Source organism: Oncorhynchus nerka, linkage group LG24, assembly GCF_034236695.1.
Source record: "Oncorhynchus nerka isolate Pitt River linkage group LG24, Oner_Uvic_2.0, whole genome shotgun sequence".
Lineage (NCBI taxonomy): Eukaryota > Metazoa > Chordata > Actinopteri > Salmoniformes > Salmonidae > Oncorhynchus > Oncorhynchus nerka.
In genome coordinates, this window is record NC_088419.1 from 51,148,175 (window position 1) to 51,173,567 (window position 25,393).

At 43.7% G+C, this 25,393-nt stretch overlaps 1 protein-coding gene across 2 annotated transcripts; it reads left to right on the top strand.

Moving 5' to 3' along the window:
* The first annotated feature begins 10,789 nt into the window (after positions 1–10,789).
* LOC115108108 (SUN domain-containing protein 2-like) lies at positions 10,790–23,492 on the top strand. 2 transcript variants are annotated; one of them, XM_029632074.2, is made up of 14 exons: positions 10,790–11,021; positions 13,035–13,137; positions 13,256–13,380; positions 13,659–13,940; positions 14,129–14,200; positions 14,505–14,644; positions 14,785–14,838; positions 14,927–14,980; positions 19,439–19,506; positions 21,382–21,514; positions 21,743–22,075; positions 22,228–22,398; positions 22,564–22,653; positions 22,799–23,492. In XM_029632074.2, exons 2-14 carry the CDS (start codon positions 13,037–13,039, stop codon positions 22,919–22,921), a joined length of 1,746 nt encoding a protein of 581 aa, XP_029487934.2. In that variant the 5' UTR covers positions 10,790–11,021; positions 13,035–13,036; the 3' UTR covers positions 22,922–23,492. The 2 variants fall into 2 exon arrangements, with proteins under 2 accessions (XP_029487934.2, XP_029487935.2); XM_029632075.2 differs by having other exon boundaries at positions 14,529–14,644.
* Positions 23,493–25,393: the final 1,901 nt, after the last annotated feature.

Sequence of the window (25,393 nt, forward strand, 5' to 3'; positions counted from 1 at the left end):
GTAAGCACTTATTGTTTGGAGGACAGACTGAAAGATTAAAGTCCAGGAAAAAGGCAGAATTTGATTGGCCCTTCAAGTGCCCATGTTCAAATGATGGTAGGATCAGAGCAACAACATTACACCCACACACAAGCTGGGGGTGATATAGGCTACACATATAGGCATCAGCTTACAATTGTCTCATTCATCCCCCTCCTCTCTCCTGTAACTATTCCCCAGGTCGTTGCTGTAAATGAGAATGTGTTCTCAGTCAACTTACCTGGTAAAATAACAAATAAAACAACATACACTGAACAAAAATATGAATGCAACATGCAAACAATTTCAATATTTTTGAGTTACAGTTCATATAAGGAAATCAGTCAATTGAAATATATTTATTAGGCCCTAATCTATGGATTTCACATGACTGGGAATACAGATATGCATCTGTTGGTCACAGATACCTTTAAACAAAAAGTAGGAGCGAGGATCAGAAAACCAGGCAGTATCTGTTGTGACCACCATTTATTTGCCAAATGCAGTGCGACACATCTCCTTCGCATAGAGTTGATCAGGTCTACCTACACCTGTTGTAATCGGATAATGTGACAAATACAATTTGATTTGATTTCATCCAAAATATTGACCAGTCACATTTATTTATTATACAGTTTAATTTATACACACATATATATATATATATATATATATATATATATATATATATATATATATATATATATATATACAGTTGAAGTCGGAAGTTTACATACACTTAGGTTGGAGTCATTAAAACTCATTTTTTTCCAATTTCTTGTTAACGAGAATTGTATCTTTAAAATTGTGTAAAATACTTGTATGCTTGAGGGATTTTAATTATGAGATTTTTGTTGTTTTGAATTTGGCGCCCTGCACTTTCACTGGCTGTTGGCGAGGTGGGACGCTACCGTCCCACATATCCCAGAGAGGTTATTAACAAACTATAGTTTGGCAAGTTGGTTAGGACATCTACTACTTTTTCCAACAATTGTTTACAGACAGATTATTTCACTTATAATTCCCTGTATCACAATTCCAGTGGGTCAGACGTTTACATACACTAAATTGGTTGTGCCTTTAAACAGCTTGGAAAATTCCAGAAAATGATGTCATGGCTTTAGAAGCTTCTGACAGGTTAACTGACATAATTTGAGTCAATTGGAGGTGTACCTATAGATGTATTTCAAGGCCTACCTTCAAACTCAATGCTTCTTTGCTTGACATCATGGGAAAATCAAAAGAAGTCAGCCAAGACCTAAGAAAAAAAATAGTAGACCTCCACAAGTCTGGTTCATCCTTGGGAGCAATATCCAAATACCTGAAGGTACCACAATCATCTGTACAAACAATAGTACGCAAGTATAACCACCATGGGACCACGCAGCCGTCATACCACTCAGGAAGGAGACGCGTTCTGTCTCCTAGAGATGAACGTACTTTGTTGCAAAAAGTGCAAATCAATCCCAGAACAACAGCAAAGGACCTTGTGAAAATGCTGGAGGAAACCGGTACAAAAGTATCGATACACACAGTAAAACGAGTCCTATATTGACCTAACCTGAAAGGCTGCTCAGCAAGGAAGAAGCCACTGCTCCAAAACCGCCATAAAAAAAATCCAGACTACGGTTTGCAACTGCACATGGGGACAAAGATCATACTTTTTGGAGAAATGTCCTCTGATCTGATGAAACAAAAATGGAACTGTTTTGTCATAATGACCATCATTATGACTGGAGGAAAAAGGGGGATGCTTGCAAGCCGAAGAACACCATCCCTACCGTGAAGCACGGGGTGGCAGCATCATGTTGTGGGGGTGCTTTGCTGCAGGAGGGACTGGTGCACTTCACAAAATAGATGGCATCATGAGGCAGGAAAATTGTGAATATATTGAAGCAACATCTCAAGACATCAGTCAGGAAGTTAAAGCTTGGTTGCAAATGGGTTTTCCAAATCGACAATGACCCCAAGCATACTTCCAAAGTTGTGGCAAAATGGCTTAAGAACAACAAAGTCAAGGTATTGAAGTGGCCATCACAAACCCCTGACCTCAATCCTATAGAAAATTTGTGGGCAGACCTGAAAAAGCGTGAGATCAAGGAGGCCTACAAACCTGACTCAGTTACACCAGCTCTGTCAGGAGGAATGGGCCAAAATTCCCCCAACTTATTGTGGGGAGCTTGTGGAAGGCTACCCTAAATGTTTGACCCAAGTTAAACAATTTAAAGGCATTGCTACCAAATACTAATTGAGTGTATGTAAACTTCTGACCCACTGGGAATGTGATGAAAGATATAAAAGCTGAAATAAATCATTGTGGTAAAGTGGTGATCCTACCTGACCTAAGACAGAGCATTTTTACTAGGATTAAATGTCAGGAATTGTGAAAAACTGAGTTTAAATGTATTTGGCTAAGGTGTATGTAAACTTCCGACATCAACTATATAAATACTCAGCAAAAAAAGAAACATCCCTTTTTCAGAACCCTGTCTTTCATATATAATTTGTAAAAATCCAAATAACTTCACAGATCTTAATTGAAAAGGGTTTTAACACTGTTTCCCATGCTTGTTCAATGAATCATGAACAATTAATGAACATGCACCTGTCGAAAGGTCGTTAAGACACTAACAGGTTTCAGACGGTAGGCAATTAAGGTCACAGTTATGAAAACTTAGGACACTAAAGAGGCCTTTCTACTGACTCTGAAAAACACTAAAAGAAAGATGCCCAGGGTTTATGATCATATGCGTGAATGTGCCTTTGGCATGCTGCAAGGAGGCATGAGGACTGCAGATGTGGCCAGGGCAATAAATTGCTATGTCCTTACTGTGAGACGCCTAAGACAGCGCTACAGGGAGACAGGACGGACAGCAGTTCATCCTCGCAGTGGCAGACCATGTGTAACAACACCTGCACAGGATCGGTACATCTGAACAGCACACCTGCAGGACAGGTACAGGATGGCAACAACAACTGCCCGAGTTACACCAGGAACGCACAATCCCTCCATTAGTGCTCAGACTGTCCGCAATAGGCTGAGAGAGGCTGGACTGAGGGCTTGAAGGCCTGTTGTAAGGCAGGTCCTCACCAGACATCCCCTGCAACAACGTTGCCAATGGGCACAAACCCACCGTCGCTGGACCAGACAGGACTGGCAAAAAGTGCTCTTCACTGACGAGTCACGGTTTTGTCTCACCAGGGGTGATGGTCGGATTCGCGTTAATCGTCGAAGGAATGAGCGTTGCACTGAGGCCTGTACTCTGGATCGGGATCGAGGTGGAGGGTCCGTAATGTTGTCTTTGCAGGCAATCTCAACTATTTACTATTTACAAAATCATGTATGTCATATAAAATATATTCACCCCAGCCAGTATTGTAATCATTACTTACCAGAAAGCATGTAGTTATTGGCTCAGATAGAGCCCACACTACTACACAATAGCATCTCATTAGTGTGCAAGATCTTGAACATCAGCTGTACATGTGATGGAAGAGTGCACCGCACACATGATGGATGAATGTACTGCAGAGGGTTGCAATTCCATTGAATTGGGGTTAACCAAAATATGCTACAAGACCTAGAATTGCCTTATGTGTATCCCACAAAAAAACGGTTCACGTTATAAGCTAACTTTTTTGATGAATTTAAGCAAAATTCCCCAAATTTCATGGCTTTAACTTCCCATGGAACATTTCCCGGAAAAATTCCTGAAATTTACCGGAAAGTTTCAGACCCTTTGCAACCCTAGCTGTGACTTCCGATTTAAATACGTAAACAGGTTAAAGGTGGTTAATGGTTTGCAGAAAACATTGCAGGAGTACAATATGTCACCAATGCTTGCAGTGAAAACAAAACACACCACCTAAAGAAATAATGCAGTCCACAAAATTCCACATTACAAAAAGCTGGAGTAACCTACAGTTGTGCATTACCTTTTCCACGTATGAGTGGAACACAGCTTCTGGAGTTAATGTTCCACCCTTCAGTTGTTTGGACAGCTCTGCCAGTGACAGTGAGAGGATGAGAGAGGTGTCTGTTTCAGGGTCCTGACATGGGAGTCAAAGAGGGAAGAGTATTTTGACCCTCCCACTCCCCCTTGTTCAGGGACACATTATTCCATTTCTGTTAGTCACATGTCTGTGGAACTTGTTTAGTTTATGTCTCAGTTGTTGAATCTTGTTAAGTTCTTACAAATATTAACATATATACTGCCATTCAAAAGTTTGGGGTCAATTAGAAATGTCCTTGTTTTTGAAAGAAATGTAAAAAAAAATTGTCCATAAAAACTTTAAAAACATAAAATTGATCAGAAATACAGTGTAGACATTGTTAGTGTTGTAAATTACTTGTAGCTGGAAACGGCAGATTTTTTTCTATTCTGGTTAGTGCCATTGGAACACAGGAGTGATGGTTGCTGATAATGGGCCTCTGTACGCCTATGTAGATATTCCATAAAAAATCTGCCATTTCCAGCTACAATAGTAATTTACAACATTAACAATATCTACACTCTATTTCTGACCAATTTGATGTTATTTAAATGGAGAAAAAATTGCTTTTCTTTCAAAAACAAGGAAAGTTCTAAGTGACCCCAAACTTTTGGTAGATCGTAGCTAGCTACATAGCTAGCTACATAGCCGTCTTTGTATCAAAGATAATTGTGTAGTCTAGATCGATTTCCTAGGTTAGCTAGCCAGCTATTGTCGTTCTTTTAACGCAACGTAACGTAATCAACACTGCTAGCTAGCCAGCTAGCCCCGAATAGCAGCACAGTAGAAACTATTACACTCAACGGAACGACTTGATTAGTGTAGTGTCAACAACGCAGCCACTGCCAGCTAGCCTACATAGTCAACAACGCAGCCTCTGCCAGCTAGCCTACTTCAGCAGTACTGTATCATTTTAATCATTTTAGTCAATAAGATTCTTGCTACGTAAGCTTAACTTTCTGAACACTCGAGACGTGTAGTCCACTTGTCATTCCAATCTCCTTTGCATTAGCGTAGCCTCTTGTGTAGCCTGTCAACTATGTGTCTGTCTATCCCTGTTCTCTCCTCTCTGCACAGACCATACAAACGCTCCACACCGCGTGGCCGCGGCCACCCTAATCTGGTGGTCCCAGCGCGCACGACCCACGTGGAGTTCCAGGTCTCCGGTAGCCTCTGGAACTGCCGATCTGCGGCCAACAAGGCAGAGTTCATCTCAGCCTATGCCTCCCTCCAGTCCCTCGACTTCTTGGCACTGACGGAAACATGGATCACCACAGACAACACTGCTACTCCTACTGCTCTCTCTTCGTCTGCCCACGTGTTCTCGCACACCCCGAGAGCTTCTGGTCAGCGGGGTGGTGGCACCGGGATCCTCATCTCGCCCAAGTGGTCATTCTCTCTTTCTCCCCTTACCCATCTGTCTATCGCCTCCTTTGAATTCCATGCTGTCACAGTTACCAGCCCTTTCAAGCTTAACATCCTTATCATTTATTGCCCTCCAGGTTCCCTCGGAGAGTTCATCAATGAGCTTGATGCCTTGATAAGCTCCTTTCCTGAGGACGGCTCACCTCTCACAGTTCTGGGCGACTTTAACCTCCCCACGTCTACCTTTGACTCATTCCTCTCTGCCTCCTTCTTTCCACTCCTCTCCTCTTTTGACCTCACCCTCTCACCTTCCCCCTACTCACAAGGCAGGAAATACGCTCGACCTCATCTTTACTAGATGCTGTTCTTCCACTAACCTCATTGCAACTCCCCTCCAAGTCTCCGACCACTACCTTGTATCCTTTTCCCTCTCGCTCTCATCCAACACTTCCCACACTGCCCCTACTCGGATGGTATCGCGCCGTCCCAACCTTCGCTCTCTCTCCCCCGCTACTCTCTCCCCTCTGCTCAAACCTTTTCCAACCTATCTCCTGATTCTGCCTCCTCAACCCTCCTCTCCTCCCTTTCTGCATCCTTTGACTCTCTATGTCCCCTATCTTCCAGGCCGGCTCGGTCCTCCCCTCCCGCTCCGTGGCTCGACGACTCATTGCGAGCTCACAGAACAGGGCTCCGGGCAGCCGAGCGGAAATGGAGGAAAACTCGCCTCCCTGCGGACCTGACATCCTTTCACTCCCTCCTCTCTACATTTTCCTCTTCTCTCTCTGCTGCTAAAGCCACTTTCTACCACTCTAAATTCCAAGCATCTGCCTCTAACCCTAGGAAGCTCTTTGCAACCTTCTCCTCCCTCCTGAATCCTCCTCCCCCTCCCCCTCCTCCCTCTCTGCAGATGACTTCGTCAACCATTTTGAAAAGAAGGTCGACGACATCCGATCCTCGTTTGCTAAGTCAAACGACACCGCTGGTTCTGCTCACACTGCCCTACCCTGTGCTCTGACCTCTTTCTCCCCTCTCTCTCCAGATGAAATCTCGCGTCTTGTGACGGCCGGCCGCCCAACAACCTGCCCGCTTGACCCTATCCCTCCTCTCTTCTCCAGACCATTTCCGGAGACCTTCTCCCTTACCCCACCTCGCTCATCAACTCATCCCTGACTGCTGGCTACGTCCCTTCCGTCTTCAAGAGAGCGAGAGTTGCACCCCTTCTGAAAAAACCTACACTCGATCCCTCCGATGTCAACAACTACAGACCAGTATCCCTTCTTTCTTTTCTCTCCAAAACTCTTGAACGTGCCGTCCTTGGCCAGCTCTCCCGCTATCTCTCTCAGAATGACCTTCTTGATCCAAATCAGTCAGGTTTCAAGACTAGTCATTCAACTGAGACTGCTCTTCTCTGTATCACGGAGGCGCTCCGCACTGCTAAAGCTAACTCTCTCTCCTCTGCTCTCATCCTTCTAGACCTATCGGCTGCCTTCGATACTGTGAACCATCAGATCCTCCCTCTCCACCCTCTCCGAGTTGGGCATCTCCGCGCGGCCCACGCTTTGATTGCGTCCTACCTGACAGGTCGCTCCTACCAGGTGGCGTGGCGAGAATCCCGTCTCCACACCACGTGCTCTCACCACTGGTGTCCCCAGGGCTCTGTTCTAGGCCCTCTCCTATTCTCGCTATACACCAAGTCACTTGGCTCTGTCATAACCTCACATGGTCTCTCCTATCATTGCTATGCAGACGACACACAATTAATCTTCTCCTTTCCCCCTTCTGACGACCAGGTGGCGAATCGCATCTCTGCATGTCTGGCAGACATATCAATGTGGATGACGGATCACCACCTCAAGCTGAACCTCGGCAAGACGGAGCTGCTCTTCCTCCCGGGAAGGACTGCCCGTTCCATGATCTCGCCATCACGGTTGACAACTCCATTGTGTCCTCCTCCCAGAGCGCTAAGAACCTTGGCGTGATCCTGGACAACACCCTGTCGTTCTCAACTAACATCAAGGCGGTGGCCCGTTCCTGTAGGTTCATGCTCTACAACATCCGCAGAGTACGATCCTGCCTCACACAGGAAGCGGCGCAGGTCCTAATCCAGGCACTTGTCATCTCCCGTATGGATTACTGCAACTCGCTGTTGGCTGGGCTCCCTGCCTGTGCCATTAAACCCCTACAACTCATCCAGAACGCCGCAGCCCGTCTGGTGTTCAACCTTCCCAAGTTCTCTCACGTCACCCCGCTCCTCCGCTCTCTCCACTGGCTTCCAGTTGAAGCTCGCATCCGCTACAAGACCATGGTGCTTGCCTACGGAGCTGTGAGGGGAACGGCACCTCAGTACCTCCAGGCTCTGATCAGGCCCTACACCCAAACAAGGGCACTGCGTTCATCCACCTCTGGCCTGCTCGCCTCCCTACCACTGAGGAAGTACAGTTCCCGCTCAGCCCAGTCAAAACTGTTCGCTGCTCTGGCCCCCCAATGATGGAACAAACTCCCTCACGACGCCAGGACAGCGGAGTCAATCACCACCTTCCGGAGACACCTGACACCCCACCTCTTTAAGGAATACCTAGGATAGGATAAAGTAATCCCTCTCACCCCCCCCCTTAAAAGATTTAGATACACTACTGTTCCACTGGATGTCATAAAGGTGAATGCACCAATTTGTAAGTCGCTCTGGATAAGAGCGTCTGCTAAATGACTTAAATGTAAATGTAAATGTATATATATATATATATATATATATATATATATATATATATATATATATATATATATATATATATATATATCAGTTACCCAATCAAGGAAGGGCCCCCCAGTTACCCATATGAGCCCCCTACCTCCTCTCCTCCCAATCTGACGATTAGCAGAGCGGCAGCAGGCTGTCTACAATCATTGAGAGCGGGCTCCTGAATCCTCCTGTGGTTGCAGAAATATATATATATATATATATATATATTAATCCATTTTAGAATAAGGCTGTAAAGTAACATAATGTAGAAAAGGGAAGGGGTCTGAATACTCCGAAATGCACTATATATATATATACACTGCATACATCCTAATATATACAGTGCATTTCGGAAAGTATTCAGACCCCTTCCCTTTTTCCACATTTTGTTACTTTACAGCCTTGTTCTAAAATGGATTAAATGTTTTTTATATATAATCCTCATCAATCAACACACAATACCCTATAATGACAAAGTGAAAACTGGGAGAGAAAAAAAATAAGAAAAATAAAAAACAGAAATACCTTATTTAGATAACTATTCAGACCCTTTGCAATGAGAATCGAAATTGAGCTCAGGTGCGTCCTGTTTCCATTAATCATCCTTGAGATGTTTCTACAACCTGATTTGGAAAGGCACACACCTGTCTACATAAGGTCCCACTGTTGACAGTGCATGTCAGAGCAAAAACCAAGACATGAGGTCGAAGGAATTGTCCGTAGAGCTCCGAAACAGGATTGTATCGACGCACAGATCTGGGGAAAGGTACCAAAAAATGTGTGCAGCATTGAAGGTCCTCAAGAACACAATACCCTCCATCATTCTTAAATGGAAGACGTTTGGAACCACCAAGACTCTTTCTAGAGCTGGCCGTACGGCCAAGCTGAGCAATCGGGGGAGAAGGGCCTTGGTCAGGGAGGTGACCAAGAACCTGATGTTCACTCTGTCAGAGCTCTAGAGTTCCTCTGTGGAGATGGAATTCTTGGCCTGAATGCCAAACATCACTTCTGGAGGAAACCTAGCACCATCCTTACAGTGAAGCATGGTGGTGGCAGCATCATGCTGTGGGGATGCTTTTCAGTGGCAGGGACTGGGTGAATAGTCAGGATCAGGGGAAAGATGAATGGAGCAAAGTAAGAGAGGTCCTTGATGAAAACCAGCTCCAAAGTGCTCAGGACCCCGAAAAGCCTTTTTGAAATCTGACATGCTGGGTGGATTCGCAATGAGTGTAGCTTTAATTTGCTATCTTGCATGTGTGATTTAATGAAAGTTTGAATTTTATAGTATTTTATTTGAATCTGGCGCTCTGCATTTTCCCTGGCAATTGGCCAAGTGGAACATTTGCATCCCCCCTATCCCAGAGAGGTGTTAAGGTTCCCATTCCAACAGGACAATGACAATGACCCTAAGCCCACAGCCAAGACAAGACGTGAGTGGCTTTGGGAACACGTCTCTGAATGTCCTTGAGTGGCCTAGCCAGAGCCCGGACTTGAACATCTCTGGAGGGGCCAGGAAATAGCTTTGCAGAGATGCTCCCCATCCAACATGACAGAGCTTGAGAGGATCAGCAGGGAATAATGGGAGAAATACCCCAAATACAGGTGTGCCAAGCTTGTAGCGTCATGCCCAAGAAGACTCGAGGCTGTAACCACTGCCAAATGTGATATTTCAGTTGTTTATTTTTAATACATTTGCTTTGTCATTATGGAGTATTGTGTGTAGATTGATGGGGGGGGGGGAACAATGTAATCCATTTTAAAATAAGGCTGTAACGTAACAAAATGGGGGGAAATTGAAGGGGTCTGAATACATTCCGAATGCACTGTGTGTGTATATTTTTAACATAAAATCGTATTTTTTTAAAATATATTTTAGTCCCTATATTTTAGTCCCTTTATCTATTTTAGTCCCTGGGTTTATTGTCCCTGTAAACCCCTGCATTAATCCGGCCCCACACACACAGCAGAGGCCTACATTTCAGAGTAGTTCCGACTAGCACATGAACACTGCATACATCCTAACGAAGTAGCCTACTTCCTTCTGGATGTTACATCCTACATACTGTAGGAATACTGGGTATTTTGAAAAGGAGCTAGTCAATGCTATGTCTGACAATCACTTTCTCCAAAAGGCCTATTCCCAATAAAATAATTCGTTTTTCCTAAATACGGATTTATAATTTAGAAATAAATTCACAAACTCTTCATTGTGTGTGTTTCTGCCTAGGCCTGTGGACAAACGCCTGACGTCATAATCAACTGATTATGACTTCAAGCCTCACACTGAATTGCGTGAATTTATTTGTAAAAAACATAACATACATGTAACACAACACAATATCAAGTTAAGTATGGATATCGTTAGTGCAACAACCCAAATCAGGTATCTGCTTGATTGAGGAGATTTTACAAGATTACGGTAATATTTTCTAAATGTGATCTCCCTGATTTTACATGGGCATGTCTCACACTTTTGATGAATTAATTTTAACTTTCAAGATTCAGTGGAAAATTGCCACGATGATTAATCTATCAAGAGAAATTGGGAAAACTGTTGCTGACACGATATTGCCACAGGGTGGCGCACATGGTCGTGTTTTCTGTTCGAAACGATGAGAAGCCGACAGGCAAGCGACTTCTGGCCCGCCGGCTCCTCCTCTTCCAAGCTGTCAAGTACAGCAACCTTCACGTAGCTGTCCATGTAGTAACTGTATCAGATTGTAAAAGTGTTACGAAGAGCAAAAACAAAGTGGTTGGCTCATTTATTACCCCGTTCTGCCGATAGGTTAGTGGTTGGAAATGTATTGGGCTGCATGGTTGCAACTGGCCAAGTTATCTTTCAAATTGGAAGTGGTTTGACAGCCCGCTGCCTATGCCTTGCCCACGAAGGCGCCCCAACAACGGAGTAAGTCAGGACAAATATCTCCGTTATTTTTACACCAACGTTGTTTATGCACTTTTAATTGTACTACACTAGCTATGCTGTGAACTCGTGATGTGCTGTCATGTTGCTAGTAACCAAGCAGATGAATTACTCTTTTGTTGATGATGCGTTTGTTTATGTCTGGACAGACAGCGTCCGATAAGGTCCAGCAGCAGTTTGTTGATCAAATGTAGCTAACTAACTTTAGCTGTTTTTTTAGCTGGCTATGTTGCTGGCTAGAACGAAGCTAGAATTGAAATATTTCCACTTGTCAAGAGGACTTGTGGGGGTAATGACCATCTTGCAAGCTGCTATAGCCGATCTAAGCATTGTTTTGTAAAATGAGCCATGCAATCTTATTAGATTTGTACACAGAACCATATATCTAAAAAGTTTGCCAAAATATGTACACGCGATGCATTCATGGATGTTGTTTCTCAGTATGTGTGTCGTTATATGTGCATTGCTGTGCACACTGTCTGTCTGTCTAAGTGTGTGGTGGTCTCTTTTACCTGGCTTTATGCCAGTAGTCATCCTATCTATTCCTTCAATGGCTTCCCCGTTCTACCCCACCCTGAACACAGAGCCCTCACTTTCCAACCCTCACTCTCTCCGCTGTAGTTCACATAGGAGGAACATCATTCAATGTACTTATTAGGATCAGCTTCAAGTTGTTGTGGCAACACATTCACGTGTTTGCTCGTGTCTTTTTGTGTCTTTAGTATCAGTGTCCTTTTCAGTGGAATAGAGGAGGTTTGAGAGAATTACAGTACAATATGTTCCACTCTCGGTGAAGATAAAGGTTATTACATACCCAGAGAACGGTAATAGGGCTGGGAATTAACAAGGGACCTCACAATAAGCTTTTTGCTATTTCAAATGGTCACCCATATTGATCAGGCCATACCTGGCCTGTCGGGCCGGGCCACACCCAACAAACTGGAGCAAAAAGGCTACCACAAGGATTGTTGAAGAACAGGGTGCACTGTTTTGGAGAAACGTGTCCTTCAGTACAAACTGTCACACAATGTAGGCTAGTAAAACGTTTGAACTTTAATGAACTGAATGCACACCGGGCTGGTTATTATTTTCCCGAGCTCGTGGTGTTGGCTCTATCCCACTTGGTCACTAGTCCGACCAGTGGCTGTTTGTCTGTCAGTAACCATGGAAACTAACATGCACTGTATCCGGCCTACTAGCGGCCTAAGCAACCTAAACTTGTTACTGTAGTTGTTAAACCTGGCGATTAGTGTGAGTCAACTTCCTTTTCGCTGTCAACCCTGTCCTCTAAATGTGCATATCAGTCACACAGATACACGCTCTAGCTTCCTGTCTCTGTGAACATACAAACTCACATCATCTCACTCCGCACGTGCCTTTCCCCGTATATGAGCTTCTCCGCAGTACTTGTCTGCTAATTCTAACCAGTGTTAGCCCTGTTTGGAAGTTGAAGTTCATTCCCAAACAGCCTGGCTTTCTATGCTGTCTGAGTAAAATGGATTTGGTAGCTCTAGCCTTTTCATATGACTATACCAATTCTACCTGTGTTGTATTCAGTCCTACACAAGATCTACTGAGAAACCTTTTTTATTGCACAACCAAACACACACTCACACCCATTGTACCATGCCCAGAGCGTGTGTGAGAGAGAGAAAGCAGTGTGAGGTGCTTGGGAGTAACTGGATTAGAGATTATACAGGAGAGCATCTGCCAGAGAGCTCTCCTACCACTAGCTCTAGACTACCCTTACGCTACCGAGGCTATTTATTGGAAACATTTTTTAATTTAATTTTTTTAATGTAACTCTTGTGTTAACAACTTTTATTTGACCGTTACTGTAAATAAAGTCCTACGTGTGAAGACCTGTAAACCAAGTGAATGTTACAACGTGTGCTGTTATTGATAGGTGTGTGAGTGATTCCTCCAATTTAAATCGGCTTGTCACGCAGTAGCCTATATGTGGCATTGACACTTCTCTGTTTCTCTCTCTGTCAGACATGTCGCGACGGAGTATGAGGCTGGTTTTAGGGGGATACTACAACCAATCCTCCGAGGATGACGAATCCTCCTCAGTTTCCTACAGGGAGAGCCCTGTGAGGTGTGTGTCTTCCATGTTGTACAGTATAACCTTATACAGTAGGCCTAATACTTTCTTTAACACCATGTCAAACTCTCCCCCTCTCTTCTCATCAACCTCCTCTTTCTCTCTCTATCAGGGTCTTTACCAAGAGGAAAAGAGGGGGTCATAACGTGGCCTCCACTCGTACCTCCAGCCGGGCCAACAGCGTGGCTAGCACCACTAGCACGATGGAGCCACTCAGTAATGCTGAGGACAACATTGGTACGGTTCACCCCACTTTCTGCATCCACGGTCCCAATGACACTCCCTCAGTTACTTTCACCGTCTACTGTGCACTCAGTACTGTATGCGTTGTATTACAGTGAGCTAGGTAGGTTAGCTTTGAATTGTAGTTACATAGCTAGGGTAGCTGTTTTTTTGTTGTTGTTAGTTAGCTAGCTGGCAAGCCTTTTCTGTCTGTGGTTATAGTTATCTATTATGGCTATTCAAAACGGACCATCTGACCCTCTCTCTTTCTCCCCGCAACCCTTGCCCCTCAGGGGTCTCAAGTTTGGTTCAGAGGAGGAAGACCTTCCAGGAGCCTCCCAGTGTGGCTCCAGCACCAGCCCCCAGCCTGAATCTGGCTCCTAGCCCCAAGGGCTTCCCCTCCTGCCAGACCAGCCTTAACCAGGCCCAGAGCCAGAGCAGCGCCATGGACAGCTCTGGTTACTCCTCTTCAGAGGCAAGACGTTTCAAAGGATACTCTGGATACACCTCTTTGTATGGACAAAGGGCTAGCGCCAGCCAGAGCTCTGGCGCCAGCAGGAAAAGCGCCAGCTGGAGTGAGTAATGTGTGGGTGTGTGCTTGTTTGTTAGCATTAGCATAGCGTTAGCTTGTCTAAATGCTTGAAGCTTGTTTGTTAGCATTAGCTTGTTTCTATGCTTGTAGTCTGTTTGTTAGCATTAGCTTGTCTCAATGATTGTAGCTTGTTTTTTTTAGCATCGGCTTTAACTCTGTCTCCTCCTGTAGTAGCCCCTCCGTTTGTCCCTGCCGGTGTGGGGAAGGCCATTCTAATTGCCTTCCTCTTCCTCTTGACTTTTGGTGAGTGGCATCACACCCCATAATCATACAGTCTATAGTTATATAGAACTGCCATGAAAAGAACCAACAGCAAGCTGTGTATACTTGCACTTTTACTTTATTGGTGCTAGATGTAAATTGTCCACACATGACATCCCTAACCTTAGTACTTACTAGCGATTTAATTCACTGAGGGAACGTATAAAATGGCACTAACAGAAGTACAACACATACTATACGAGCAATAATGTAGACACAATAATGTTCACACATCTAAATGTTTTCTGTGAAACCTGTACGATACGGTTCCCCTTGGCGTATTCAGGTCTATTCTGCCTCTCTCTGCTAGGCTGCTGGCACCTTGCCCCCTTAGTATGGTCCACCCTGACTCCGACTATGACCCTGAACCGACCATTCATCACCCCGACTCCACCCCCTGTCTTCAGTCTGCCTCCCAAGGCTATGGTAGGATCTGATAGGGCCACATACCCGCGAGTCATCTCTCTATCATCTTTCTCTTGATTTGAAAGGATGCTGCATTGACGCACTGCATATGTAACCTACTCCTGGATTGTACAATAAGGTTTGTCCAACTCCTTCTGCAGGATGGAGCGTCGGTATTCAATTCTGCTTTGGAAGCCAAGATGAACACCATCCTGGTAAGAGAGACAGAGAGAGAATACAAACTATAGTTCATTTGGGTGTATTCATTTTTGCTGAACTGAGTTGTGCGTGTTTCTCCCGCAGACAGAAATAGAAACACTTAAGAAAAAAGACCACCAGCAGAAATTTGTTACCGAGGTGAGTACTCTACAGCGGTGGTTCCCAAACTTTTTATAGTCCCGTACTCCTTCAGACATTCAACCTTCAGCTGCGCACCCCCTCCTCTAGCACCAGGGTCAGCGCACTCTCAAATGTTGTTTTTTTGCCATCATTGTAAAGCCTGCCACACACACACTATACAATACATTTATTAAACATAAGAATGAGTGTGAGTTTTTGTCACAACCCGGCTTGTGGGAAAGAGCTCTTATAGGACCAGGGCACAAATAATAATTATATAATAATTAATCATTTTGCTCTTTATTTAGCCATCTTACATATAAAACTATTTGTTCATTAAAAATTGTGAATAACTCACCACAGGTTAATGAGAAGGGTGTGCTTGAAAGGATGCACATAGCTCTGCAATGTTGGGTTGTATTGGAGAGAGTGTCAGTCTTTAATCATTTTCTACACACAGTCTGTGCCTGTATTTAGTTTTCATGCGAGTGAGGGCCGAGAATCCACTCTCACATAGGTACGTGGTTGCAAAGGGAATCAGTGTCTTAACAGCACGATTTGCCAAGGCAGGATACTCAGCACAGCCCAATCCAGAAATCTGGCAGTGGCTTCTGATTAAATTACATTTTCACAGAACCGCTTGTTGCAATTTCGATGATGCTCTCCTGTTCAGATATCGGTAAGCGGACTGGAGGCCGGGCGTGAAAGGGTTAACGAATCCAGTTATTTGTGTCGTTCGTTTCGGGAAAGTTTCTGTGTAATTGCGCACCCAACTCACTCAGGTGCTTCGCTATATCACATTTGACATTGTCCGTAAGCTTGAGTTCATTTGCACACAAAAATAAATCATACAATGATGGAAAGACCTGTGTGTTGTCCTTGTTAATGCAGACAGAGAAGAGCTCCAACTTCTTAATCATAGCCTCAATTTTGTCCCGCACATGGAATATAGTTGAGGAGAGTCCCTGTAATCGGCAAGTAGCCTAGTGGTTAAAGCGTTAGTCCAGTAACCGAAAGGTTGTTGGATCGAATCCTCGAGCTGACAAGGTAAAAATCTGTCGTTTTGCTAACCCATTGTTCCCCGGTAGGCCGTCATTGTAAATATGAATTTGTTCTTAACTGACTTGCCTAGTTAAATATTTAAAAAATCCTAGATTCAGATCATTCAGGTGAGAAAAACCTCACCCAGATAGGCCAGTCGTGTGAGAAACTCGTCATCATGCAAGCGGTCAGACAAGTGAAAATTATGGTCAGTAAAGAAAACTTTAAACTCGTCTCTCAATTAAAAAAAAAAAAAAAAACGTGTCAAGACTTTGCCCCATGATAACCAGCGCACTTCTGTATGTTGTAAAAGTGTTACATGGTCACTGCCCATGACATTGCATAGTGCAGAAAATACACGATAGTTCAGGGCCCTTGCATTAACAAAGTTAACCATTTTCACTATAGTGTCCAAAACGTCTTTCAAGCTGTCAGGCATTTCCTTGGCAACAAGAGCATCTCGGTGGATGCTGCAGTGTATGCAAGTGGCGTCGGGAGCAACTGCTTGCACGCGCCTTACCACTCCACTATGTCTTCCTGTCATGGCTTTTGCACCATCAGTACAGATACAAACACATCTTGACCACAAAAGTCCATTTGATGTCACAAAGCTGTCCAGTACTTTAAAAATATTATCTCAGATTGCCCTGGTTTCCAGTGGTTTGCAGAAGAGGATGTCTTCCTTAATTGATCCCCCAGAAACGTAACAGACATATACCAGGAGCTGTACCAGGCCCGCCATGTCTGTTGACCAATCCAGCTGTAACGCATAGAATTCACTGGCTTGTATGCGAAGCAGTCATTGTTTCAAAACATCTCCTGCCGTGTCACTGATGCGTCGTGAAACCGTGTTGTTTGATGGAGATATTGTCTGTATAGTTTTTTTGGGCCTTTTCCCCCAGCATTGTCCCAGCCATATCTGTGGCAGCAGGAACAATGAAGTCCTCCACAATAGTATGGGGCTTGCCTGTCATCGCCACTCGGTAGCTCACCATATAAGGCGCTTCTAGCCCCTTCTTATTAATGGTATGTCACTTTTATACAGTTGAAGTTGGAAGTTTACATACACCTTAGCCAAATACATTTGAACTCAGTTTTTCACAATTCCTGACATTTGATCGTAGTAAAAATTCCCTGTCTTAGGTCAGTTAGAATCACCACTTGATTTTAAGAATGTGATATGTCAGAATAATAGTAGAGATTTATTTCAGCTTTTTATTTCTTTCATCACATTGACAGTGGGTCAGAAGTGTACATACACTCAATTAGTATTTGGTAGCATTGCCTTTAAATTGTTTAACTTGGGTCAAACGTTTCGTGTAGCCTTCCACAAGCTTCCCACAATAAGTTGGGTGAATTTTGGCCCATTCCTCCTGACAGAGCTGGTGTAACTGAGTCAGGTTTGTAGGCCTCCTTGATCTCACGCTTTTTCAGGTCTGCCCACAAATGTTCTATAGGATTGAGGTCAGGGGTTTGTGATGGCCACTTCAATACCTTGACTTTGTTGTTCTTAAGCCATTTTGCCACAACTTTGGATGTATGCTTGGGGTCATTGTCCATTTGGAAAACCCATTTGCAACCAAGCTTTAACTTCCTGACTGATGTCTTGAGATGTTGCTTCAATATATCCACATAATTTTCCTGCCTCATGAAGCCATCTATTTTGTGAAATGCACCAGTCCCTCCTCTGCAGCAAAGCCCCCCCACAACATGATGCTGCCTCCCCCGTGCTTCATGGTTGGGATGGTGTTCTTTGGCTTGCAAGCCTCCCCCTTTTTCCTCCAAACATAACTATGGTCATTATGACAAGACAGTTATATTTTTGTTTCATCAGACCAGAGGACATTTCTCCAAAAAGCACGATCTTTGTCCCCATGTGCAGTTGCAAACCGTAGTCTGGCTTTTTATGGTGGGTTTGGAGCAGTGGCTTCTTCCTTGCTGAGCGGCCTTTCAGGTCATGTCGATATAGGACTCGTTTTTACTGTGCATATAGATACTTTTGTACCTGTTTCCTCCAGCATCTTCACAAGGTCCTTTGCTGCTATTCTGGGATTGATTTGCACTTTTTGCACCAAAGTACGTTCATCTCTAGGAGACCGAACGCGTCTCCATCTTGAGTGGTATGACGGCTGCGTGGTCCCATGGTGTTTATACTTGTGTACTATTGTTTGTACAGATGAATGTGTTACCTTCAGGCATTTGGAAATTGTTCTCAAGTATGAACCAGACTTGTGGTCTACAATTTTTCTTCTGAGGTCTTGGCTGATTTCTTTTGAGTTTGAAGGTAGGCCTTGAAATACATCCACAGGTACACCTCAAATTGACTCAGATTATGTCAATTACCCTATCAGAAGCTTCTAAAGCCATGACATCATTTTCTGTAATTTTCCAAGCTGTTTAAAGGCACAGTCAACTTTGTGTATGTAAACTTCTGACCCACTGGAATTGTGATACAGTGAATTAATTTTGTGTCATGCACAAAGTAGATGCCCTAACTGACTTGCCAAAACTATAGTTTCTGAACAAGACATTTGTGGAGTGTTTGAAAAATGAGTTTTAATGACTTCAACCTAAGTGTATGTAAACTTGCGACATCAACTGTACATGTTTTACTACTCTAACGTCGCCTTAATTCTCACTCAAACTCCTGTGGTTTATTTTTCAAATTGGCATGTTTCGTTTCTAAATGTCTGCGCAAGAGTGAGGGTTTCATCAAGTTGTGAGATAGTACTTTTGCATATATTTATTTTCATTTATTTTACCTTTTATTTAACTAGGCAAGTCAGTTAAGAACAAATTCTTATTTTCAATGACTGTGTGTATCTAACCTAACGTAGCAGATAATAAAGTGTACAATGTCCAGAGGTCTGTTTATAATAACGAGATGCTCATGTCTCTGCTCTGACATTGGGAATCGTTGTCTCAAATGAGGGAAGGAAGGCGACAAGCTGAGGTCCAAAATAAGCCCATAGAAATGCATTGGGCTTATTTTGGACAGATTCTGGCGAGAGTGAAACCTTTCACTTCGCCTCTTCTTCTCTGATCTGTCTGAGGTGGAAAAAAAACTGGTGCAGTGGGTTATGGACATTGAGGTTAATTACCACATTTCTGCGCTGAACTAGGTTGAATATTTGCTTAATGAAAACGACAACTCCCTTCAGCCCAGCGTCCCACATAGTTCTTGACTTGATTTCTTTCGTGAATGATTTGATTTCTGTCTACAGAAACGGTGCGTTGGGCTCAGAAAAAAACCGAACTAAATGGAATTCAAGTACTTGAACCGATGTCGGTCAATTAGTTGTTTAATAACCGAAAAAAATGTAATGTTGGTTAATCGCTCAGCACTAGTTTCATTTCCAGGGTTTTATACTATAGCAGTGTTGTTATTTACGTACAGGGCTGAGATGTGGTTTCTGTGCTTATCTATCCCAACAGATGGTAGAGAGACTACAGACAGACTTGACAGACGTGAGGACAGACATGAGGAATGTGAGAGTGGACAGGTGAGTGTTTATTTAATTTAGTTATTTAACGTATATTTAACTAGGCAAGTCAGTTAAGAACAAATTGTTATTTTACAATGACGCCGTGGGCCAATTGTGTGCCGCCCTATGGGACTCTCGATCACGGCCGGTTGTGATACAGCCTGGGATCGAACCAGGGTCTGTAGTGACGCCTCTAGCACTGAGATGCCCCTAGCTCCTTACCCATGCTCCCTATGCAGATTTGAAAGGATTTAAGACATTGGTGAATAGGAAAAGTATGAGACAATCTAACATCCCAACCTAGCCAGCAGCATACCACCCTCCATACCACCCTGCATCCCACTGCTGGCTTGCTTCTGCTGGAAGTGGTGTTGGAGGGCCAGGAGGAAGCACTGTTTCCTCAGGTCAAAAATATATATATCCCAATGCCCTAGGGCAGTGATTGGGGATACTGCCCTGTGTAGGGTGCTGTCTTTTGGATGGGATGTTAAACGGGTGTCCTGACTCTCTGTGGTCACTAAAGATCCCATGGTACTTATTGTAAGAGTAGGGGTGTTAACCCTGGTGTCCTGACTAAATTCTCAGCTGTCCCTCATACCATCACAGTCAAACATATTTTTCTCACTAAATATTACAATTAAGGTCACAGGTATGAAAACTTAGGACACTAAAGAGGCCTTTCTGCTGACTGAAAAACACCAAAAGAAAGATGCCCAGGGTCCCTGCTCATCTGCCCGAACATGCCTTTGGCATGCTGCAAGGAGGCATGAGGACTGCAGATGTGGCCAGGGCAATAAATTGCAATGTCCTTACTGTGAGACGCCTAAGACAGCACTACAGGGAGACAGGACGGACAGCTGATCGCCCTCACAGTGGCAAGACACGTGTAACAACACCTGCACAGGATCGATACCTCCGAACATCACACATGCAGGACAGGTACAGGAGGGCAACAACAACTGCCCGAGTTACACCAGGAACGCACAATCCCTCCATCAGTGCTCAGACTGTCCGCAATGGGCTAAGAGAGGCTGGACTGGGGGCTTGTAGGCCTGTTGTAAGGCAGGTCCTCAACAGACATGACCGGCAACAACATTGCCTATGGACACAAATCCACCGTCGCTGGACCAGACAGGATTGGCAAAAAGTGCTCTTCACTGACGAGTCACGTTTTTTTCTCACCAGTGGAGATGGTCGGATTCACGGATATCGTAGAAGGAATGAGCGTTACACCAAGGTCTGTACTCTGAAGCGGGATCGAGGTGGAGGGTCCATCATGGTCTGGGGCGGTGTGTCAAAACATCATCGGACTGAGCTTGTTGTCATTGCAGGCAATCTCAACGCAGTGCGTTACTGGGAAGACATCCTCCTCCCTCATGTGGTACCCTTCCTGCAGGCTCATCCTGACATGACCCTCCAGCATGACAATGCCACCAGCCATACTGCTCGTTCTGTGCAGGATTTCCTGCAAGACAGGAATGTCAGTGTTCTGCCATGGTCAGCGAAGAGCCTGGATCTCAATCCCATTGAGCACGTCTGGGACCTGTTGGATCGGAGGGTGAGGGTTAGGGCCATTCCCCCCCAGAAATGTCCGGGAACTTGCAGGTGGCTTGGTGGAAGAGTGGGGTAACATCTCACAGCAAGAACTGGCACATCTGGTGCAGTCCATCAGGAGGAGATGCACTGAAGTACTTAATGCAGCTGGTGGCCACACCAGATACTGACTGTTATATTTGATTTTTACCCCCCCTTTGTTCAGGGACACATTATTCCATTTCTGTTAGTCACATGTCGGTGTAACTTGTTCAGTTTATGTCTCAGTTGTTGAATCTTATTATATTCATACAAATATTCATACACATGTTTATTTTAATTTATTCTATTCTATTGTAGTGTGGATCCTTTGGATTGGGAACGTCGTTTGAGCCAGCAGACAGCCGGCTTCTCCAGTCAGGTAGACGACCTCAAGGAGCAACACACACACGTCAGGGGGAGAATCGCTGCCCTGGAGGACCAGACTGCCACGGTAATGTACACACCCACAAACAGGTACACAAACCCGGTCAAATTTGTAGCACTTAACTTGTGCTGAATAACTGAAATATGAATGGCTGAGTCCAAAATGGCACCCTATTCCCTATGTAGTGCCCTGGTCAAAAGTACTGCACCTATAGGGAATGGGTGCCGTTTTTGGACTCCGACAACATGAATGATGAGCCTTCCTAACCTAATGGATTTGGTGTCTGTTGTGTAGCTGCAGCAACAGGTCTACTCTGTCCAGAACCAGCCTCCCCCAGAGCCCAGCCCCACCAAAGCCAACGCACACCTGACCACCGAGCTCAAAGAGGCCATGGCCAAATGGCTGCATGAGAATTTGCCCCATAATGAGCCACGGATAGTGAAAGAGATTGTGAAGGACTGCAGTCCTCCATTGGCCGACAGGATGCCGGACTTTGCCTTAGAGTCCCAAGGTGCCAGCATTGTGAGCACTCGGTGTTCCGAGACGTACCGCACTCGCTCGGCATGTGTGACCTTCCTGGGCATACCTCTCTGGTACTCCTCTGAGAGCCCCCGCACTGTTATCCAGGTACCTCTTTCTAGCTCTTTTTATATCCTTTCTTTGTTGTTTGTTGCCACCATGTCAATAGGAATCTCCACTCTCCTTTTCTCTCTGTCTCCTTTCCTTTTTGCATTTTCTAATCTAACTAAACGTGAACCTCACCTGTCCCCGCCCCTCAGGGCCAGCCTGCGCAGGCTGGGAAGTGTTGGGCGTTCCACGGTGCGCAGGGCACCTTAGTCATCGCCCTGTCTCATCCCGCTCGACTCACCCACGTCACCCTGGAACACCTGCCTGTATCCACCGCCCCCACCGGACGCATCGACAGCGCCCCCAAGGCCTTCTCTGTCTATGTGAGTCACCTCTGACACCTGACCTAACTGTGATACCGTGACCACCCTCCCTATTCCATGTAGAATCTTCTGTCGGACATTTCCCACCGAGATGTCTGGCGCAGTACGCTAAGGACTGGTTTCTCCCTTAAAAGATCTCACTCGTCTATTTCTCTCTCTGTGCAGGGTATGTCCACCGAGACAGAAGACGGCACCTGCCTGGGAACCTTCACTTATGACCAGCATGGAGAGCCAATCCAAACCTTCCAACTGCCCGTGAGTCGCGTCATTCAAACTTAGTCAGGGTTAGGCTAGCTAGGTTGAACTTTTGGAGCTTGCTACAGCTGAAATCTGCCACACTCGGTTGAGTTTCTCATGCTAACTCTTTATCCTTCCTGTTATCTCCCTCTCTTTCTCTCAGAACCCTGCCACAGCCATCTATCGCTATGTGGAGCTGCGCGTTCTGAGTAACTGGGGTCACCTAAAGTACACATGCGTGTACCGCTTCCGTGTTCACGGACACATGGCCCCATCCTCCACATGAGAAGGGCTCACCGTCCACCATCTATCCCATCCGCAGACTCTCAGAGAGGCTACGCTTTCATGTTCCGTCAACATCATGACAGAACAGTCTAAATAAATCCCTCTATTTTGCAGAATCAGGGTGGTTTCATACACTGGCTTCTGTCTAGTGCGAGGTTAGAGGTCGTGAGGTTAAAGATCTATAGTGATTTTTTTTTTTTGTGCTGACCTGGTGGGAGTAAGGGGATGGGTTTTTCTGAGATTGAAGTTTGTGTGCGTGTGCTTTTGAGCATAGATTGTTTGTTTGCATTTTGTCTGGCCACAGCAGGCAGACATTTCAGATTGTACCTTGAAGGTGTGTGTATAACAGTCCTGCCTGTGTTACTGGACTCTTATTCAGTTATTTTGTTTTCTTTTATTTGTATCTTATACAACAGTTGAATTATGTTGAGAAAGAACGTTGTTGTGGGTGTATATTTGGCAAGTATCAAGATGTATTGTTCATATATTTTATTGCGATTAGGATGTAATGTGGTTGCAAATGATTATTTTCTGTTGCTCTGAATGACTATAAAAGTTTTTGAAGTACCTTGCCAATAGGCATCCTATTGAAGGATGTATATGATTTGAGATGCTTGATATAAAGGCGTTTCCGTTTCCTTACACAATAATACCGAATAGAAAGAAATAGGCAGGCACACTCCATGAGTATTGTCTTTACCCAAAGCACATCTTAGTTTTACATGGCTTGTCACATTTATTTATTTAAAGTTACTCTTTTAAAATTTAGCCTTTTTGTTGTTGTTGAACAATTCAAATCATTTTGATAGTAGTGAAAGCACATCCAGGCAACTTCCCAGATGCAAGGTACAAATCATAGAAAATAAATACATATTTATTTTGTCTTGAATAACTCTTTCCTCTCAAAAGCAATGAGGCCATTTCAATGTCAGTGAGTCCAAATGTCAGGGTTTCTACTTCCAAACATTTGTAAATGGTACAAAAGTAACCTACTCATTGCTATTGTATGATTTAAAATAATCTGAATGTTTTTAGGAGTCATATGTAACTTTTTGTACATTTACAGTATTATTGATTTAAACATTTTGCAGTAGTGGTACAGACTAACAAAAGACTGATTGTAAGAAAATACTAATATGAGAAAATAATCATATGATTTGCTCTCAATAGCACTTTGAGGTATTTGTTTTGATCTGAAGTTACAACTCCGGGTCAATTTCTGTTTACTTATTTTCTGTTGAATTGGACAAAGAATGTTTCCATTAGGAATGCAATTTAAATTCCTGAAATGACTGGCAATATATAAATAATGAATGTGTATGACATCTTTTTCTACTCTTTTTAAAATACCCTTTTTTTTGTTGTGTTACTTTCATGCAATAGTTATTTGAAAGCGAGGCATCTTAACAGGTATTTCAGATGTTTAGAATTTTTTTTTTTTTTTTAATATACTTTTAGCTAGGTGTGTGTTCAATTGGCACAAAACAAAATCTTTTTAAACAGTAGGATTTTAAAAATGTTGGTAGTACCTGAACTTGTTCCATAAAAAAATGCTCAATTATTTTGTTGCAAAACATTTTTGCTACATGGTGCTCAACAGAACACGGCCCAGGAGAACATAATAGTCTTATTTCATTAGGGTCATTGTGTTTTTTTAATTTATCTTTAATCAGTGGTCCAACTTATTTCATTGATTTGTTATTGATGATGCATCAATATTGTAGCATGTAATTAATGCAGGCTAATATATTGAGACAGCAGAAGTCTTCCCTTTGACTGTTATAGCCGGGGGTGCTGGCCTGTGGTAGAATAAGGTTAAGAGTGACATTGAGGTGACTAATGAAACCTAACTTCTGCTTTTACCTCCTGATTATTTTCACTGCAATCGTTCAGCAATTCGATGTATTCATTGATTTTATATATAAAGATTTTGGAAAGATTATATTTTATTTTGTTAAAGTATAGCTAAGTACTATGGTGCTTAGGTTTTATACACACCATAACCTTAAATCACAGGGATTCACATGGAGTTATGTCACTATACTCTCTGAAATGTGCACTTGTTCACTTTCTATCAGGGATTGCTTTAAAAAAAAGGGTCATCTGGAATTGTTACATCCATTTTTGGACTTTAAGATGAACTAGATGGTCCAGCTAACCATAATGATAGATGTGTGTTACTGAGATGGTGTTGATAGTGTCCATGTGTCGTTATTTTTAATAAATTTGCAAAAAGTTCTAAACACCCGTTTTTGCTTTGTCATTATGTGGTATTGTGTCATTATGTGGTATTGTGTGTAGGTTGATGAGGGGAAAAAACTATTTAATACATTTTAGAATAAGGCTGTAACAAAATGTGGAAAAAAGTCAAGGGGTCTGAATACTTTCCTAATGTACTGTATTCATAGTTAAGTTGAATAGGAAATACATCATATTTAATATTTTGTACCATATTTGTACTGTGTACTTGCTT